This window comes from Lactuca serriola, chromosome 9 (assembly GCF_051521515.1).
Source record: "Lactuca serriola cultivar US96UC23 chromosome 9, Lser_US96UC23_V15, whole genome shotgun sequence".
NCBI classification, from domain to species: Eukaryota; Viridiplantae; Streptophyta; class Magnoliopsida; order Asterales; family Asteraceae; genus Lactuca; species Lactuca serriola.
Window position 1 is genome coordinate 7,949,412 of NC_136416.1, and position 21,131 is coordinate 7,970,542.

At 33.7% G+C, this 21,131-nt stretch overlaps 1 protein-coding gene across 1 annotated transcript; it reads left to right on the forward strand.

The window, feature by feature from the left end:
- The first annotated feature begins 3,160 nt into the window (after positions 1–3,160).
- Positions 3,161–6,343, forward strand: LOC145073079 (protein trichome birefringence-like 10). Its single transcript, XM_079019631.1, has 4 exons — positions 3,161–4,076; positions 4,742–5,131; positions 5,220–5,378; positions 5,463–6,343. Exons 1-4 carry the CDS (start codon positions 3,679–3,681, stop codon positions 5,839–5,841), a joined length of 1,326 nt encoding a protein of 441 aa, XP_078875757.1. The 5' UTR covers positions 3,161–3,678; the 3' UTR covers positions 5,842–6,343.
- Positions 6,344–21,131: the final 14,788 nt, after the last annotated feature.

Sequence of the window (21,131 nt, forward strand, 5' to 3'; positions counted from 1 at the left end):
ATAATATAAGTTTAATTTAAAAGAAATGAAAATCAAACAGATTTTGAAAGATGAAAATTATAAGTTTTGATATGTTGTGTGATGTATATGAAAGAGACGGAGAAAAAAAAATGATATAACAATGATATGAATTTGAAGAGATGAAACTAGGGATGAAAGTGGGTCTAAAAACGGACCAGATTGACCCGGAACCGATTAACGGAATTTTATAGAACCGAAAAGGTATATAGGAACCGGTTCCTATTCGGTTCCGGGTACGATACCGGGTAAAGTGGGTCTAGAACCGAAAACCCCGAAAACATCAAAGTGGGTAGGTTGGAACAGGATAAAGTGGGTTTAGAACCAGAAAACCCAAAAAAAAAAAAAAAACGGAACTTTTGGCACTTACTTACTACTTAGTGGGTTGAACTTTGAAAATTTTCATATTGATATCTCAACTTCGGGAGACTATAAGTCATTGAATATGAAACCAAAATTGACAAAATTATAGTCTAAAATCATGTACAAACTCTAAAATACACTCTGGAAAAAAGCACATGTGAATCCGACTTTAAACGAATGAGATATGCATGTGTTAACGTTTTCAAATAATACAACGTACAAAAACAAACAGCTGAAAAATTCAAAATTTTTAGCTTTGATATCCCGACTTCGAAGGATTGTAAGTCATTGAATATTAAACTAAAAATGAGAAAATTATAGTCTAAAATCATGCACAAACTCTAAACTACAAGTTGGAAAAAACCGTATGTCAATCCAACTTCAAACGAAATAGATATGCATGTTTTAAAACTTTCACAGAATACAAAAAAGCTGAAAAACTGAAAAACTTCCAGCTTTGATATCTCGACTTTGATGGACTGTAAATCAATGAATATAAAACTAAAAATGACAAATTTATAGTCTAAAATCATGTACAAACTCTAAACTACACGTTGGAAAAAACCATATGTAAATCCGAGTTAAAACAAATGAGATATGCATGTTTTAAACGTTTCATAGAAACCGGTTCCGGCCCCTAAAAGTGGTTCCGGTTCCTAACATCGGTTCCGGTTCTTAGACCTGATACCCGGACCCGATGGACCCAAACCTGGATTACCAGGAACCCGGATAAAGCCAATTTTTAAACCCGGAGCCAGAACCGGTTCTATATATTCCGGTTCTAACGGTTCCGGTTCCGGTTTTAAATCTCATCCCTATATGAAACCCTCCACTCTAAAGTCTAGGTAATGTTTCAAGAGACTCTTCAATGATTCTTCAAGCTTCCTGAATTCACTTCCAATCTTCAAAAATTCGCCACTCTTTCTCTCTTGACTATCAAAATTCGTTCATATAAAAAGAAAGAGGGAATTAGGGTCATGTTTATATCTTTTCATTAATGACCCCTTGGTCCTTCAAGTTTTAAGTTTCTCAATATTACTCTCAACTAACTTCATTTAACCCAATAACTTATAATTCTTACAAGGAACTTAGGAAAGTAAATTTCTTAACATCCTTAGTAACAACTAAGTCAAAACAATGTTAAACCTAATTTTTATGAAATTGGTAACTTTTGCCCATCTAATTAAATTTTATCTTTAACCTTATGTCTCATCTTTTAATCATCTTAAGCATTTTAACCTTATGTTTGATCTTCTTCTCCACCTAAGCATTTTAACCGCTCACATGATCTTCTTTAACCTTATGTCTCATCTTAAGCATTTTAACCGCTCACATGCTCCAATAATGTGATCACAAACAAAACCTAGTTCAAACTTTCAATTTTGAAACAAAACTAAAAGCAACTATCTGTTGATTTTTTAAATTGTGTTACCTAGAAAAAAAAATATATGTAACATGTTTCCCTTCAGATTTTTTAATCAAACTACATTAGCTAGAATCAAAAGTAAACGCATTCATACTTATCACAAAAAAAAAACCTATTTCGAACTTTGATCAGGACAACTCCAAGAATCTTTAGTATTAAAATTGATAGATTCTATTGTTCAGCATACATGGAAACTCAAATGAGAACCAGCTGAAAACATAATGAAAATTAAAGGATGCAAAACAATAATTTGTTGAGGGTAATATGTATATTAAGCAAAACGATTAAATAATTCTTCAACTAATCCACAAATAATGAAAATACTTCATTAAATGAGAACACATGTGAGGTAGCTTAATAGGAGAAAGTTCTCTAAGCTTTTGGTACTTCGTTTCCATATGTCGTAGAGTGACGGTGGTGAACGAAACCATTGTATTGGATAAGGTCGGTTCGATTAACCAATGTTAATTGTATTTAATTGGTTGACAATATTCAAATATCAAATGAATAATTGGATCTAGGGAGGAGTGTAGATGGATACACACCTCATTTGTCGAGAACCAGAACCGGTCTAGGCAGTTCTTAACATTTTGGAACCAGTCCTGGAACTGGAGACTACGGACAAAACGGACCAATATATTCTATATCAATCTAAATAACACACACATATATTCATACTATACACACAAAAAAAAAAAAAACCGGTTTCGACGGGTAGCGGTTCCGAAAAAAATGAGAACCAGAACCGGAACCACTTAAGGCGGTTCCATTACTTTAGGAACCGGAACCATAACCGCTTAAGTCAGTTACAGTTTCGAAACCGACAATTTCGGTTCCAAAAGCGAGTACTGATGCTCATCCATTGTATAGAAAACATGAGAATATCCATTATCCAAATGTGAACACCTTGATCAAGGATCAAAACCGTAAATTTTAAAAACCACAAAGATACGACCTGTGATTATTTCGAAAGTTTGAATGAAATTTTTTTTTAACCATTCAAAATTTTCATTAATCATATAATTTAATTGTCATCATACAATGAGTGAGATGGCAAACGGGCAACAAGTTGTACCGCTAAGCCTTTTTGAATGGTAAAACTAATTCTTTTAAAGACTACATCCGAAGATCTAGGAGATATAATATTTTACTATGCATGACTCGTTGTATCCTTTTTGAATGAAAATGAAAATTTGAAAAAACCTTAGACCATTTCTGTAATTTACTTGCAATCTTTAATGGTATTTTGACAAATACCCTAGATTTCAGTTTGATATTATGCCACAGGACAATTGTCGACATTTATGATTAAGCACCAATTGCGCGGAGACTCTTCAAAATTCTTCCCACTATTCCCTCTCCCCACTAAACCCCACGAAATCCACCTCCGACAACATCTCTCTCCACTTTCCCAAGTCAAAAAATTGCTTTCTTTGAACATTTTCCATTTTTCTTGATTCTTTATATGTTTGCAATAATTCACATGATTACAAGTTACAGGTTCATCACTAATCATCAAGAGGATTGATTGTATATTATAAAGAAAAAAAATGAAGAAAACACACACTAGTGTGTGAAAACCATGAATGTTTGTCTCTCCTCCATTGGCCCCACCCATCTAATCTCCTAATTCTGTCCTTTCTTTTCTCCGTTCTCTTTCTCTCTCCTCCCAAAACAAAAGCCCCACCTCTCTCTTCGTTCCATTGCAAATTCCCTTTGATAACTGTTAACCAGTGTGTGTTGCTGGTCTTTATTTCGCTCTTATAAGAAACCCCCTTTTGAGTTTTGCCAATCCCAAACCCAAATAGATATATACCCTTCTTTTCAAACTCAGTTTTTGGTTCTAGAATCCGAAAAAGGATCCGAATAAAATGACCCAATTGGAATTGTTGAAGAAATTCAAGAAATTGAAGCCTTCTGAACTTGGCTGTTTCTGCATCAGTCTTTGCTTCATCGTGTGCCTCTTTTTCTTGGATTATCGGTCCTTGAGCAAAGGCTTCAGGGTTCGTGGGCACCATGGGTTGGGTCTGTGGTCTGGGTTAAGTGCGTCTAGTTCTTCGAGACGAGATCTTTCTGGGTTTCTTGAAATGGGTCATGGTGAAAACTGTAACATATTTGATGGTAATTGGGTGTGGGACGAGAGTTATCCACTTTATGATTCTAAAGATTGTCTGTTATTAGATGATGGTTTTAGGTGTTCTGAAAACGGAAGAGTTGATAGTTTCTACACCAAGTGGCGATGGCAACCCAAAGATTGTAACTTACCCAGGTTCTAATTTCTATCTATCTATCTCTGACTCTACTGTGTCTTTTTGTGTGAAAAAATCAATCGGGTATTATTCAATTTTGAGTTATAATTAGCTGGTAAGATTTAGCTGATGGTTCTAAGTTCATTTTTGCAAATTTTAGGTTTTTTCATCACATATGTTAATCGGGTGTGTTTTTATATGCAATTTCTTTAACCATCTATTGCTAAGGGGAAGAATTAGATTAAAATAATCGATTGCTTATTGTTTAAGCCTTAAATTGATGATGAGATACTGAATAAATAGTTATAATAATCAATTGAATTGAATTAGCCTTTATAAACGTGGTACATGAGATAATGGTTGGACATGTTTTTGAGGTTGAAGTTGTGTTATAACCGGGGGTATATAAGTAATTGTACTAGACTTTTTTGTAATCATTTTCATTGCCGCTACAATCCACCCTAAAATAATCAAATCAAATAATCATAAGCATCACAACATCCAAACACCAGATTATTGCGACCCTGAATAACGAAGTTGATGGGTATGCTAAAGATCGGTTATTTATGCCATTTGTTGATGGAGATTTTGTGTTTTTGGGTGATGATTTTGAATTTTCCAAAGATGATTCTCGTGTATGAAAGCTTATGAATTTTTGGTTTTGATCATATGTGCATGAATACAGATTCGATGCAAAAACTATGTTGGAAAGGCTAAGAAACCGTAGGCTAGCATTCGTTGGTGATTCGATTGGGAGAAATCAATGGGAATCCCTTCTGTGCTTGTTATCTTCTGCTGTTACAAACGCATCTTCAATATATGAAGTCAACGGGAGACCAATCACGAAACACATGGGGTTTTTGGTGTTCAAATTTTTGGATTTCAATTGCACAATCGAGTATTACAGAGCTCCATATCTGGTGTTACAGAGCAGACCACCTCCTGGATCACCAAAACAGGTGAGAACCACTTTGAAGCTTGATAAAATGGATTGGAGTGCTGCAAAATGGAAAAACGCGGATGTGATTGTCTTCAACAGTGGCCATTGGTGGAATATTGAGAAAACTACACGCGAGTAAGACCCTGTTTCTTGTTTAAGTGTTGTCATGATGTTTAAAAATTACGTATTTGGGAAAATAACATGACAAATTTGAAATTTGTAGGGGGTGCTACTATCAAGAATCCGGAGATGTGAAAATGAATATGACCATAGAAACCGCATACAAAAAATCGATTGAAACGGTTTTGAACTTTATAAGTAAAGAAGTAGACACGAACAAGACACAAGTCATCTTCCGGGGGTTTTCTCCGGTGCATTTCAGGTTCATTTTCATTTTCCTTGAAAATCTTTATTATAAGATTTTTGGTTAATGCTTACTTACTTACTTAATGGGGCGGTGTTTTAGGGGCGGTGATTGGAAATCCGGTGGTAGCTGCCACCTCGAGACACTGCCGGACTTGAGTTCATCCCCGGCTTCATCGGGCACCATGTTTTTCACAAATATTTTCGGTTCGGTGTTATCGGAACACAAACACGGGAATGAGTCATTAGAGTTATTGAATGTGACATACATGTCATCAAAGCGAAAAGATGGTCATGCATCTCTATATTATTTGGGCCCAAAATATGGTGGGCCCGCACCTTTACGTAAGCAAGACTGCAGCCATTGGTGCTTACCTGGAGTCCCGGATTCTTGGAACGAGCTTCTCTATGCAGTCTTTCTCAAACGAGAATACTCCCTTGCTGGGAATTTCACTGCCGCCACCACCCCGTCTTTGATATGATCAATGGTGGGGAGACCAATGTTGCCTCTTATGAATTTAAAAATGGAAGCTTTGAGGTGATAGTGAAATGGGCTTGCGGAGGCAGTGGACATGGCGGTTTCTGATTGCCGGTGGCGGCAGGTGGTGGCACGATTCTATGATGAAGATTGTGGTGGTGATTGAATGGGCTGAGACGGGGGTTTGAAGGCGGAATTGTTTTTGGGATTCAGTGCAAATTGCATTGATGAGAAGATTGATGTGTAAAGAACTAAAGATTGAGGGGGAGATTTTTGAATATACATAGTGGGGGGGCGGGTAAATACCGAAATTGAATTGAATAACAAAATATATAATATACATAGTTGGGGGGCAATATTTGGGTGCTTTGTAAATGTGGGGGACTCGTTTGCAATTTAATGTTTTTTTTTACTGTAAAGGTTATGACTGTTCGTTATTGGGATAAAACCAAATTGTCCAATTTGACAAATCGGATTGGACTATTTGGTTCGGATATTCGGATTTTTGGATTGTTTTCAACAAAACAGAATTACTATTTTGGATTTCGGATTGATTTTGGTTTATAAAATATAAACCGAATAATCCAAAAAAATCGAATAACAATTTATTATTTATTTATTTTTAATATAACTATAACTATTTATTAATTTTATAGTTTATTTTTTCAAAGTTCAAAAAGTTTCATCTAATAAAAAACATAAATACATATTTTTTCTTAGAAGTTCTTTATCTATTAAATATTAAATTATAATATACATTCTTAGTAGTTTAAAATTTTTAAATCACAGTTAAATATTTTTTTTGCTTCTTCTATAAAAATTGGATAATATTATAATTATATGTAATTTTAAAATGTTTTAGTTTTTCAAATCCAAATTATAAAAAACCGATCCAACCGAATTATAATCGGATTGGATCGGATTTGCATTTATTTTGAGTATACGGATCCATATTTTGAAAACCAAAATCAACTTGGATTTAACTAATTAGATCGGATCGATCCGATCCATCCAAACGAACACCCCTTATTAAAGGTACAACTTATATTTACGAGCCTAAAGTTATAAAATTAAGTTCACGTGACATGTAAACTTTTTTGGAGGATGGTTAGGCCGTTTCGATTGGGCCAAAACATGTTTTAACTTTTTAGGGAAATTTTTTGGGAAAAAAAAAACAAGAAGTTCGATAGTCGATAATGACTAGTGAGGTGCTAGAACATTTTGTCCTTTTCTGTAAACGGCTAGTTCAAATCAAAGTTTTTTATTTTATTTTTATTTATTTATTTTTGCGTTTTTAGTGGAAAAGTTGATTTTACTATTTTTATTTTTTTTATTTTCTTTATTTATTTGGTATTTAAATAATTAAAAATAAAAAAAATAAAATCTCTCTCTCTCTATATATATATATATATATATATATATATATATATATATATATATATATATATATATATATATATATATATATATGATGCCATGAGTAAGGTGCATCCGTGAGAAAAAGATGAAAGAACAAATTCTAACTCCAAACACAATTACTAAATCAATATTAAAATCAAAAATCCAAACCAAATTGTGATCTAGTCCTAATTGAAGCTGGAAAAAATCAAAATCTTCGAAGAAAAAAATCAAAGATGGAGGCTGAGGATGACCATGAATACAAAAAGTAGTTGGAACAAATCTATACAAAGCTTTGTCCAAAAAAAATTAAAATGTAGGCCGTCTTCGTATTCTCAAACCAATCAGTTAATGAAATTTCAAGACATAACAAAAAACTCAAAATAATTAAATCCAACTTTGAACTTATATAAGCTTTGATTGTGTGTTCATCGATGCTTTCAAGAGCCTCAAAACCTAGAAAAAACATAATTGAAGCTTTCAAGCACCTCCAAATCATTATACATGTGAGAAAGATGGCAAAGAGTCTCCGGTTCAGGTGCAAATTGGCCAGAGGCCAAGTCAAAATCGTTTTAACAAAGCGAACATTCAGGGAGTCTTTCAATTCTTAAATCAATGGGTTTCCCTTGATCAATTTTGAAATTAAAGGGGTTTTCTGAGTTGATGAACCTGATGAAGAACCTTGTTGCAGGAAACCTCGTCTTGATTTGGAAGAGAAACGGGTTGTTAACACAATCGAAGTTGGTGACGATCGTCTTCATCAACATCAACACCAACCACCACCATACCTTCTGTGAATCAGATTTCAAGATCAGGTCATCTATTCTTCAAGAATTGGTGTATGATGTACCTTCTTTCTCTTGGTTGTTGGGATTACACAAAGAAACGATGGGGCTTCAGATACGTTTATGAGAGCTAAAGAGATGAGGTAGATGACAACAAGGGAAGAAGAAAAACGAGGGTGGGGTGTAGGTTAGGGATGAGCATGGGACTGAACCGGTACCGAACCGTACCGTTCCCGATTTTCCGAAAATCGAATTTTATCGAAAGTAAATCCCGAGTATCGAACCAAATTAACTTCACCGATACCGATACCGGAAATAGTACCGATTTTAGGTACTAGTACTGGTACCGGTGGTACCGAATCCCTAATTTCATATATTTGGAGTATCGAGTACCGTCCTATATTTTCAAATTTGGTACGGTTCGGTACTGGTTCCAGTACGGTACCGGTATGAGATCGAGATTTGGGACAAACTGTTCATCCCTAGTGTAGGTGTTTTTTCTCTAGTGGGGGGAGAGAGAGGATTGGGTGACATTATATATATATATATATATATATATATATATATATATATATATATATATATATATATATATATATATATATATTCCTCTTCGATCAAACAAATTGAACTAAGTAGTACAACACAACCATGAATACACTAGTGGCGTTATCCCACTTATATAATTGTAGTATATATGTGTCGTGTATGAATACAACTATGTGGCTAAAGTAATCCCACGGTTGGAGGAAGTAATGCCATAGTAACCACATTCTTTTCAATGTCACATCACATTTTACCATAAAGATATGCTTCATTGTCACACTCACAAAGTGGTACCAGACTTTTTTTTAACAATTTAATTTAAATAAAAACTTTAATTTTAATAAAAAAAAAACCATAACATATCATTACTTCAAAATATTAAAAAAAACATTACTCATATTATATATACAATTAAATCACAAAAACCCTTATGAACAATATATTTTCTATTCTTTAAAGTTTTGCCACAAAATTTTCAAACATTTTGCAGTTTACTCTTCAATCTTTTTAAAGTTTTGCCATAAAAGTTTTAATACTTTGTTATTTTTAGTCTCTCTTCAACTTTTTACCATATTAGTATGTGAAGTTGACACTTTTGGTCCTTCAACTTCGATATTTTCTACTGCTAGCTACAAAGGTTTTAATAGTTTGCCACTTTTGGTCCCTGGTATTTACCAAATGTAACACCTCAATGTTTTGCTACATTAGTTTGTGGAATTTGTGTTTTTTGTCTCCCACCTTCGATATTCTACTATATGATCCTACTTTCCTCAAAACATTACACACACAAATTAGAAACAACAAACGAGAAAAAGAACCAAAGAAACACCGAAATATGTAAATACGAAAAAAAAAATCGGACCGCTACGAAGCGCGGATTACCTTCTAGTTAACATAAAACCATACATCATAGTTTTATGAGTAAATTACACAAATCGTCTCTCGTGCAAGTGTCAAAATGCACGTTTAGTCCCTATTTTCAAAAATTAACTCGGACAGTTCATACTTTACAACATGCACGATTCATCCCTGACCGACTGGAATTGACTGTAATGCCCTTATCTATTTTTTTTCCATTTATTTTTTCAGGTGTTTACTGATTTTTAGTTTTTTTTTATTAAAAAGGAAATTTAAGTGGGACCCACATTTTTATACCTTACCCTTTTCAATTTTCCACCGTCAACCCACTAGTTGTCTATTGTTCCCTTCTTCCATCTCCATTTCATAAGCTCCATTAATGCAATGTGAGCTTCTTGACGTGAAATAAGCCTTGTTATAAGTTTTACTACATTTTTCTCTTGTTCAGACCTTAACATTTGAAAGGTGGCAAGTAATTCCCAGCTGTGTCACAGATCAAATGGAATGGATCAAGGATAAAAGCAGTTGTTTCCCAAACAGGGCAGTAGTTTCTCTTAAACATTTTATCAATCAAACACCTTGTGTGCGTGATTCTCATTGACATGAAACTTAGCACACCAGTCCTTGGTTTTCAGTCGAAGCTCCTCCCAGAGTGGTAAACATTGACCGATTATTGCTTTTTCTTTCTCAGCCTCTTGATCCATCCCTTTGATTAACCAAACCAACGAATGAAGTGCCCCTAATTCGTTCCAGAAATAAGACCTCATTGTTTCTTTAATCTCCTTCCCGATTTGATTAATCAGAGCACACCCGTTGTCCCTTCTTCCTCCTTGCTCTCTTCTTACAGCACCCTCCATCGAGTTCTCCCTTTTTCCATCTTCTGAATCGCACACAAATACTTCCTCTGTTTTCCCTCTGATCGAACATAACTCTCAAAATACCCAAACCTTTTTTGCGTCAGTGTTTAATTCAACAAGAAATGAGATTAGGTCCCCCACACCCTCTGAATCCATTTCGGAATTAATATGATGGTATAAGGTGGCTTAATAGAGGTGTGGTGGAGAAGACTATGAATAAAGCACGGGGTTGCAGATGAGGGAAGAAGTCTGCAATTTTCGCTTTCCCCTCTTCTCTCTTTTCTCATCGAAAAAGGAATCAGTGTAAAATAGGAGAATCAGTGAGAAAGAAAGCTCCACATGAGCACATCCCTCTTCATTATTATTGACAAATTTATTATTATCTAGATATCTATATACTAAATTAAAAGAAAATGAAACAAAAAAAATAGAAAGCAAGATAGAAGGGAGAGAAAAGAGTTAAATTGAGAAAAGGAAATTAAATACATACATTTGTCGGAAATAGAAGTTAAAGGAATTGGTTTTAATATATAAAAAGAATTAGATTTCCAAAGAAAAATAAAGGGGGAAAGAAATAAAAAAATAGAGAAAAAAAGAAGAAGGTATGACCAAAATTTGCCACATTGCGGTCAAGTTCGCACCCAAACCGCAGAAGGCCATCAATGTGGTAAACTTAACCATGTTATAGATGAATTTCAATATATAGATGAATTTCAACTTTTTTACGGTAGAGGGAATATACCATTGCCGCGGCGGCAATGGTATATTCCCTCTACCGTAAAAAAGTTGAAATTCATCTATATATTGAAATTCATCTATAACATGGTTAAGTTTAAAAAAAAACTAGAATCCGATCAGAAGGCCATCAAACTGATGGATCACTCGGGTGTTTAGATTGCTTATTTGATTGTTTGAATTGCATGAATTAAAACGTGTTTAGTAACTTACTACTAAGTTAAGTTATTTGAAAGTGTTTATTTAAGTTAAAAGGAATTTGTTATTTCATCATTTTTAATCCAAAATTTTATTTTTGATATTTTACATATATAAACATGGTTTACTAAACAATCAAAAGGATCCTTTTGAATATATATTCAATATACAAAATGATATAGAAAAAAAAATTAGATACAAATTAGAAAGTTACTTTCCCGGCTTCGCGGAAAAGTCTACTTATATGAATCATTATTATAGACAAAACACACACTTGCCCTGTTGTTGATGCAAGCACCTCTGTTAAGGTGTTGTTTGTTTTTTCTGAGACAAAATGTCTACAGTCTGCGGACAACATCTGCGGATCTCTACAATAAAAGAGGTGGACCAAACGTTTGCAGTTTGAAAGAACAAAATTGTTTGTTTTTTAACATCTGCAGACTGCTAGAATAAGCTACAATTAAATTAAACTGATTATTTGAAAAAAAAAATAAAAAGTTTCAATAATTTTATAACTTTATTATAGATAATTAACAAATATAGATCAACTTTTATGTATTATTGTAAAAAAAAAAATAAAAATAAAATGGTACGAATTAACATATATCTTTGATAAAAACCAACAAACTTTGGTTGCAAAGTTATACCTAAACATTGTAATTATGGATAAAAAAAATTGAACACATAAAATGGATGAAAATAAACATTGATTCTAAATGAAAATTTCAAAATTTTCATTTTACTTTTTCAAAATCAATTAAAAACTAGCCATAAATAGTTTTCCCTTAAAATAAATGATACCGCATTAAATAATGTTTTAAAAAAATTTGGCATAAAAAATATAAGACAATATTAAGATTTTTTTCATATCTTATATTTACAGCTCCAACGACCATTATTGTAATTAAATCTTTATTTATAAATTTGTCACAAAGGTCATGATTGTGTCATCGAACCTTTTTTCCTTAAGTAGTGTACCTTTTTTTTCCAAATTGTTTATCATTGATAAAATTGGAATAAATCTAAGTTTAAAAAAACAAATAAATATATGTTTTTTAGGCTAGAAGACGCCTAAAGAGGTTTGAAGACTCAGATCAAGAAGAGGATGTGCAGACCTTGTTAGGTCTGTAGTCTTCTAAAAAACAAACAGTCTGCGAAACATAATGTCTGTGTGTGGTCTGTACGATGCAGGCAAAAGAGACTAAGAAAATCTACAGACAAAAAACAAACAACACCTAAGTTTAATGATCTGAAATTAATCTCTTAATCTATCATTGGCTGACAACGATGGTGAGGAGGTGTTGAGGAGTGAGGTGAGCCATCGATTGAGCATAACATCGGTCGACCCATTCGTGTCGTAACATCATAGAAGGGTGCGAAGCCATAATCGGCGACGATAGCCCTAACCTAACCAGCGACGGTCGACATAACTTCTCCGTTATAAGCTCGTTTCCGACGATCCTTTTATCCACGGAAAGGTAATGAGAAGACCTACACTTCTATCAACTCATACCATCCTTAAGACCTTTCGAACAAAAAGCTAATTTCCACAAAATCCCGAATTGACACTTTACCGAAATACCCCTAGGCTCCAAAACATGAACCAAACACCTATATCACTTTAAATACATCACTCGCATCCAAATGGGCCAAGATCCCACCTTTTCAAAGGCCCTAATCCTTATGATAACTGATGATCGAGCCACGACCCCGAATGATGAAGCGATTAGAAACCGTGTGTTACACAGTATTTAGCAAAGTGGTTTCCGAGACCACATTTGTGACAAATAACCTTAGGTTTGATTGAGTTCGGAACGTCTTGAGGTTCTGAAGAACGATTTAGAATGTTGGGTCGGTATACTTGTGGATTTTCAATAGTTTTAGGGTAAGGTTGAGGATTTCTTTGGCGAGGAGCTTGAAATTTGTTTTAGGAAGGTTTTTTATCAGGATTACAAGGACGTTTGTACTTCATAGATAGAAGTGCAAACTCTTGTTGAAAACGAAGTTCAGAATCAACGACTTCTGGATCAATGTCTTCTTCGTGCGGGTAGTTCGGAATTGAAGGAACAGGTGTGACAGGTGGAATGGTTCGTGTAGGTTAAACAAGTGGGATGACTCCAAAATGATCTGAAACAGACGGGTTCGGAATCAGTGGATTGACTGAGCTAACTAAAGCGAGAGGACCTCCTGAAAGTTCTCTCAACATTTGAGCAACATTGGATTCATGACCTTGTAGTTCATCAAATTACTGATAGAGCTTTAGTTTCTTCAGAGACCCATTAATCTGAAAACATACCTTAACGTTTCCCCATCCTTTTCCTAAGTTGTTGATGAACTTGAGATTGTACTCGAGTGGATTTCAGACTACTCCATGTTCCGTCATTTTACTTCACCATGATCCTATACCAATTTGAGGCAGAGGCTATAGATTCACCAGGAGTTATAGTGAAGGGGTCGAAGTCTTTTACAACAGATGTCAAACGCTTATACTTTATGTTCTCTGAAGCTTCAAACAGATCTTGTAGTGTATCCCAAATCTCCTTTGCAGATTTGCATAACCTAATGTGCTCAAAGAGAAATGGAGGTATACCAAAAGCCATTTCAGAGAAGGCGACTTGATCTGCGTGAGGCTTCTCGATGTCTGATGCATTCAATGGTGCTTGTTGAGCCTCCTATTGGGCCATGAATGTGGAAAAAGAATCTCTAACCACTTGTCTTACTGGAACACGATGACCTTCTTTCACTAATCTCCATATTTCTTCACCTTTTTCTTTACCAATTAAACATCTCTCCATTCTAACTTTCCAGTGATCATACTCTTCAACAACTAGCAATGGGCAAGCAATGGGCAACCCATGTTATTTGTTATTTGCATTGATTACATTTGTTGAGATTGATTAGAAGCAGCCATTGAAGTTAAGATATTAGAGCTGAAGTGGTATATAGAAGAACTTTTATCCTGAACACAGAAACAATTGAGATACCAAGGTAATCTTCAACCAACTATAATATGTTCTTATAGATTCAAAGGACAACCACCTAGGCTCTGATACCAATTGTGAAAACAAGGATCTACTCGGACAAGGTTTGAAAACTCAAACCTTGAATTAACTTAAGATCAATGTCTATTAATAATAAATATCCAGTCAAGTCTGATAAACCAGTCTTGTCTCGAAATTAAGAAGTTCAACAAAGCGATCAAAGTGAATAAATAATAAGTATGAATAGTGTAAAGAGATTCAAGAACATTAAGAATGTTAGAGATAATGATTGCCCGGATGATTCTTGATATTAATGAGAAATGTGGAACGACCATTCATTGGTCTTGTACATGCCGCTTACCAAAGCATTTTGTTGATCTTTATGAAACTTCTCTAAAATCTAAAGAAAAATAATATATCAAAACAAATTTTATTCAAAGTGATATTCATGAAGATCAACCTGAAATGACAGATTTGGATGTTGTCGATTTTCTTGTCTACCCAGAAGGGACAAGTGGTGATATGGATGGTGATTGAAGAATATTGTGTAGTTTTGTTTCATGACATTTATTATGTTTTTATGTCATATGTCGAATGTTTCTTATGTTTTATTTACTTATTGAAAAGAAATATGAATATTCGCAAAAGAAATAAGGAAGATATATTTCTTGCAGACAATGCAATAACATTCTGCTTACTTATCAATTAGAGAAGCAAATGTTAATATAATAACAGGTAATACAAAAATGATTAAAGGCTCCGGAAGAGCAAATATAGTATTACCATAAGTGACAATAATTACAATTGGTGATGCATTATTTTTATTAAAATCACCAAGAAAATTATTAAGTTTTAAGGATATTTGGTCTAATGGATATCCTATTGAAACAACTAATGATGGTAATAAAAATTATCTCAACATTACAAAAATGATATCGGATAAGAAAAGTTTTTTGGAAAAATTACATGTATTGTCCTCCGGATTATACTATACAAATATTACAATGATTCATGCTATCGAAAATATTACAATGATTCATGTTATTGAAAATAAAAACGGTATGATATTACCTTCATAGTTTGGCATGACCGGTTGGGCCATCCCAGATCTATTATGGTATATAGAATAAATGAAACTTCAAGTGGTCATTCCTTGAAAAACCAGAAGATTTTTCAAGATAATGAATTGTGTTGCATGCTCTTAAGGAAAATTAATTTCCAGTCCATCATTGAACAAAGTTGGGTATGAAAGTCTTAGTTTCTTACAAAGAATTCAAGAGGATATTTATGGACTAATTCATCTAACACTATGTGGACCATTTAGATATTTTATGGTTTTAATTGATGAGTCAACTAGATGGTCACATGTGTGCTTGTTGTCTAGCTGTAATTTGGTTTTTGCAATATTACTTGCATAAATAATCAGCCCAAGGGCACATTTCCACGATTACCCAATTAAGATAATTCGACTTGACAATGTTGCAAAATTTTCATTGCATGCTATTAACGATTATTGCATGTCGATTGGATTGAACATCCTGTTACACATGTTCGTATGCAAAATGGTCTAATTGATTAATTAATCAAACACCTTTAATTAATTGCAAGACCATTACTAATGCATTATAAACTTTCTAATCAACATAAGGGCATGCAATTTTACATGCAACATCACTTATATGCATAATGCCAATTAGTTATCATGAGTTCTCCCCTATTCAACTGGTTTGCGGTCAGGTACCAAATATTTACCATCCAAGGATGTTTGGATGTACAATTTATGTACCTATTTCTCCACCTCACTTCACAAAAATGGGTCCTCGAGAAGAATGAGAATTTATGTTGGTTATGAATCTCCATCTATAGTAAAATATTTAAAATCGTCAACTAAAGATTTATTTACAGCTATATTTGATGATTAATATTTTGATGAATCATATTTTCCAACATTAGGGTGAGAAATAAAGAAGCTGGAAAATAAAATTTCTTGAAAGGAATTATCACTTTCAGTTTTAGATCCTCGTTCAAGTCAATGTGAACTTGAAATAAAAAAGATAATTCCTTTACAAAATGTAGCAAATCAATTGCCAGAAGCATTTACTGACCCTAAGTGAGTAACAAAGTCTCATGTACCAGTTATACATACTCCAGTTAGAATTTATATCCTACAGGAAAAAAAAATACAACTACAAATGAATCTTAGGCACGCCTGAAGCGTGGAAGATCAGCCGGTTCCAAAGATAAAAATCCTCGAAAATGAAATGGAGCAAATACAATTGATGGTCCAAAAGAGAAAACAAAATCTCTTGAAAAGATTAATGAAGCTCTAGAAGAGCCCAATGACATAACAAAAGAATATAAGGTACCTGAAAAAAATGAAAATGATGAGATCTCAATAAATTATGTCATCACAGAAATAAGATGGAACCAACATAAGACAGAAGTCGACGATAATTTTTCATATTATGTTCTGCGCTCGATTATAAAGAAAATGAGGATCTTGAACCTAAATCTATTGAGAAATGTATGAATAGAAAATATTGGCCAAAATGGAAAGATGAAATAAATAAAGAGCTTAATTGTCTTACCTAATGAAAAGTTTTTGGACCTGTAGTCTATACACCAAACAGAGTAAGAACAGTGGGACACGAATGGGTATTTGTGCGCAAAAGAAACGAGAAAAAATGAAGTTGTGAGATATAAAGCAATACTTGTTGCACAAGGTTTTACCCAAAGGCCCGAAATTGATTATGAAGAAACGTATTCTCTTGTAGTTGATGCAATTACATTAAGTTATTTTATAAGTTTAACAACATATGCAAAACTTGTATGGTAATAAATGTACAATCTTAACAGATCATAAGAGTCTATAGCATATCTTTGAACAAAAAGAACTCAACATGAGGCAACACAGGTGGTTCGAACTGCTAAATGATTACGACTGTGAGATTCGTTATCACCCTGGCAAGGCTAATGTAGTGGCAGATGCTCTGAGTCGGAAAGAGCATGAGAAACCTAGACGTGCGTGTGCACTAATCATGACCGTTCATTCCAATCTAGGTACACGGATACGGCAAGCCCAACTCGAAGCTGTAAAAGAAGAGAATATTGCAGAAGAAGCCCTGCAATGAATGGAACAACAATTCGAGCTTAGGGATGACGGGACACGATATTTCATGGACCGAATCTGGACGCCCAAATTCGGAGGAATCACGGTTCTAGTCTTGGATGAGGCTCACAAAACAAGATATTATGTCCATCCCGGCTCCGACAAGATGTACCAAGACCTAAAGAGGTTGTACTGGTGGCCGAACATGGAATGCTTGACATCTTTTTATTTGTATTATGTAGGATGGATAGTGATGACTCTAATTCATTCAATGATACTGAAGAATGTTGGGGGGAAGAGGATAGAGAATTTGAAATGTTATGTGGATTAGCTTTGAAAGGGGTAATACTAGCTCGTAACGTACGTATGCAATGTCACACTTCAGACCGTACAGGGCACATGTTTATTAATGAAGCACTAAATGGCCATCCTAAATGGTGTTATGAGATGTTTAGACTGCACGTACCGGTTTTTGGACAATTATGCATAGATCTTGCTACAAATTACGGACTACAACAAACTCGAAATATATCTATTGAGGAGTTTGTAGGAATATTCTTGATGACTTTGGATCATGGGTGTAGCTCTGAGTCGGAAACTATAATGATGATGTTCCCGAATATATATTAAATAACCCTCAGTATCATCCAATGTTCAAGGTATTATCCAATGTTCATTTTCTTGGTAGTCAAACTTTAACAAATTATTTATTTATGATATATTTTTGTATTTGAAGGATTGCATTGATGCTATAGATGGGACACAGTTAGGGCATCAGTTCCACAAAAAGAGGAAGCGAAATACATTGGTCAAAAGGGATATGCAACACAAAATATAATGGTTGTTTGTGATTTTAACATGTATGGACCAGTTGGGAGGGGACTGCGCATGACACAATAATTTTTAATGAAGCCTTATAGAGACCAGATCTTAATTTTCCATATCCAACGGGCGGTTAGTATATTTTTTTTGGAACACAAGTTTTATGTTTTTACTACTTGTTCGAAACAAATAATAAATGTTTGTTTTATTTACAGATAAATATTACGATTCCAGATATCCAAATACCAGAGGGTATCTTGCTCCATACAAAGACACAAATATTCGTTATCATTTACCAGATTATCGACGTGGACACACGGCTGCCATTCGTGAACCTCGTGGACCGAAAGAGAAATTTAACTATCTCCACTCATCATTGCGAAATATCATTGAACGAACTTTTGGAGTGTGGAAAGCTAGGTGGACGTTATTAAGAGACATGCATGTTAATTATAAGTACAAGAACCAAGTGAGAATTGTGATAGCATTTATGACGATCCATAACTACATTAGAAATGTTGGTAAGATTGATGAAGCGTTTAATAGGGCACAACAAGAATCCTACAATCACATACGAGGTGGTACTAGTAGTGAAGTTTACGAAGAAGATCCAAATACACGTCACACGAGTGATGATGATTTGTATATGACGTCGATACGAGATATTATTGCACAAGATATAATCACATTGCGAAGATGAATGTAATATTATCTATGATATTTTTTATGAATTATTTACAATTTGTATGAACGTAGTTTTAATATTATCATGGTCTAATAAAAAAATTAGAAATTTTTTAAAAGAAATTTATATTTTATATTTTCTAATAAAATATTTACAAAATTATAATATGTGTTTTAAAAAATATTAAGTATAAATAGTATATGTAAAGTAGTAAATCGTTGTAAACATGTAAACATCTTATTTTTAATCATTTTACATGTAAAAGTTAAACCAAATATTTTTTAAAAACCACTTTTGATTTTTGCCTCAAAAACTAATCCAAACACATTTTAAAAAAATTAAAAAATTAATTTGTATAGAATTCATTTTTTTAACTCCTTTCTAAGAGGTATTTCTACAAAAAGTATTTTTTTAAAAAAATTAAAAAGTAATCCCAATCACCTCTAACTAAGCTTTGAAATTTTAAATCCATAAATTTTGATTTTAAAAATCATACCTACTCAATTACTGCATATCTGCAATTGAACTTGAAGAGCGAAATGTACCGATTCCGGCAGCTGGAATTCCTCTCCCGCCCTCCCGGACATAGTTATATTTTTCCTTCTTTTGAATTACGAAAGTTTTATGGTTGAATTGCAGATTTATGAACGAAAAATGCAAATAGAGAGGGTGTTTGAGATTGCTTTTAAACATCAAAAGTGCTTTTTATAAAAGGAATTTTTGTAAAATGACTTTTTGCAAAAGAAGCTCTTTAAAAAATATTTAGATTAGCAAAATGACTTTTGTCTTAACTTTTACACACAAGGTCACAAAAAGTCATGTTTTTGTGACTTTTTAAAACCCTTCGTTTTACTATATGTAAAAAGTCATTTTAAAAAGAACTTTTCTATTACTCAAACATCTTTTGACTTTTAAAAAAAGTTAAAAGTCAAAATTCATTCTAAAATACTTTTTGAAAAAGTCAAAAATCAAAAGTCATATAAAAGGAAACCTAAACACCCCAGATTACCACGTTGTTATGGATGCGAATCGACGATTCGTCAATGGAAAGGTCGGTACTACAAATTGCTTAAAGTTTCTTAAAGTTTTGGAATCTTAAGACTAAGCGAAGTGGCACTCGTCAAGCCACTCGTTTTACTCGCCAAAAATGTAGAACACCACTCGCCAAATAAAACACGCCAAGCATAAAGCGAGAAGAAAGAGAGAGCACTGTGAGGTTTTGATTGGCTGAAATGAATTGTTTAGGGTTGCATGTTGAAACTTCAGCGTATTTAATTCTTGATTCCATCCAAATTAATTTATGCATTAATATCTCAACAACAATTTATCCATCCAAATTAATATCTCAACAATTTATGATTTAATTACAAAAAAAATGTTTATATATATATATATATATATATATATATATATATATATATTCAACTACCATTTAACTAATATTTTATATAATATTAGATAAAAAAATTATTTGTTTATTAAAATATAGTAATTAAATTAAATAGAAAATAAAAAATAAAAAATGGAGTGCTAGGAGTGTTACCACTCCTTACAAAATGTTAAGTTTAGATGTTAAAAGAAGAAAAATGGAGTGACATTTAAAATGCTAATGTGGCAAGGTATTAGTAATAATTTTTTCAAACAAAAACCTGATGCTAGAGGAAGAATGGGTTTTAGTAGTATACAAAAATATGCGGCAGCTCTTAGGTATTTGGGATACGGTATAGCATTCAATGCATCTGACGAATACTTGAAAGTGTAGATTGGTTTTCTGCATGTGTTTATGAGGTTTTTCACAAAGAATATTTGCGCAAACCTACTCAACGTGATATTGAGAGATTATATTCGGCTCATGAAGAGAGGCATGAATTTTCGGGTATGCTTGGCAGTCTAGAGTGTACGCATGTTGCTTGGGAAAAATGTCCAACTGCATGGCGTGGTCAGTTCACTCGAGGAGATATAGGTGAACCAACTATCATCTTAGAAGTTGTTGCATCTCAAGATTTGTGGATATGACATGCCTTTTTTGGAGTAGCGGGGTCTAACAACGATCTTAATGTTCTTGGTCAGTCTCCACTTTTAAACGATATTTGGACCGGCAAAGCACCTGATATGACGTTCACGGTGAACGGGCACGCGCACAAATACGGTTACTACCTTGGTGATGGGATATACCCGTATTATTCTACATTGATGAAGGCGTACTCGGTTCCTTGAAGTGAAAAGACAAAGTTTTTTACAAAAAAACAGGAATCGACGAGAAAGGATATCGAGAGGGCATTTGGAGTCTTTAAGCAGACATGGCATGTAGTAAAATATG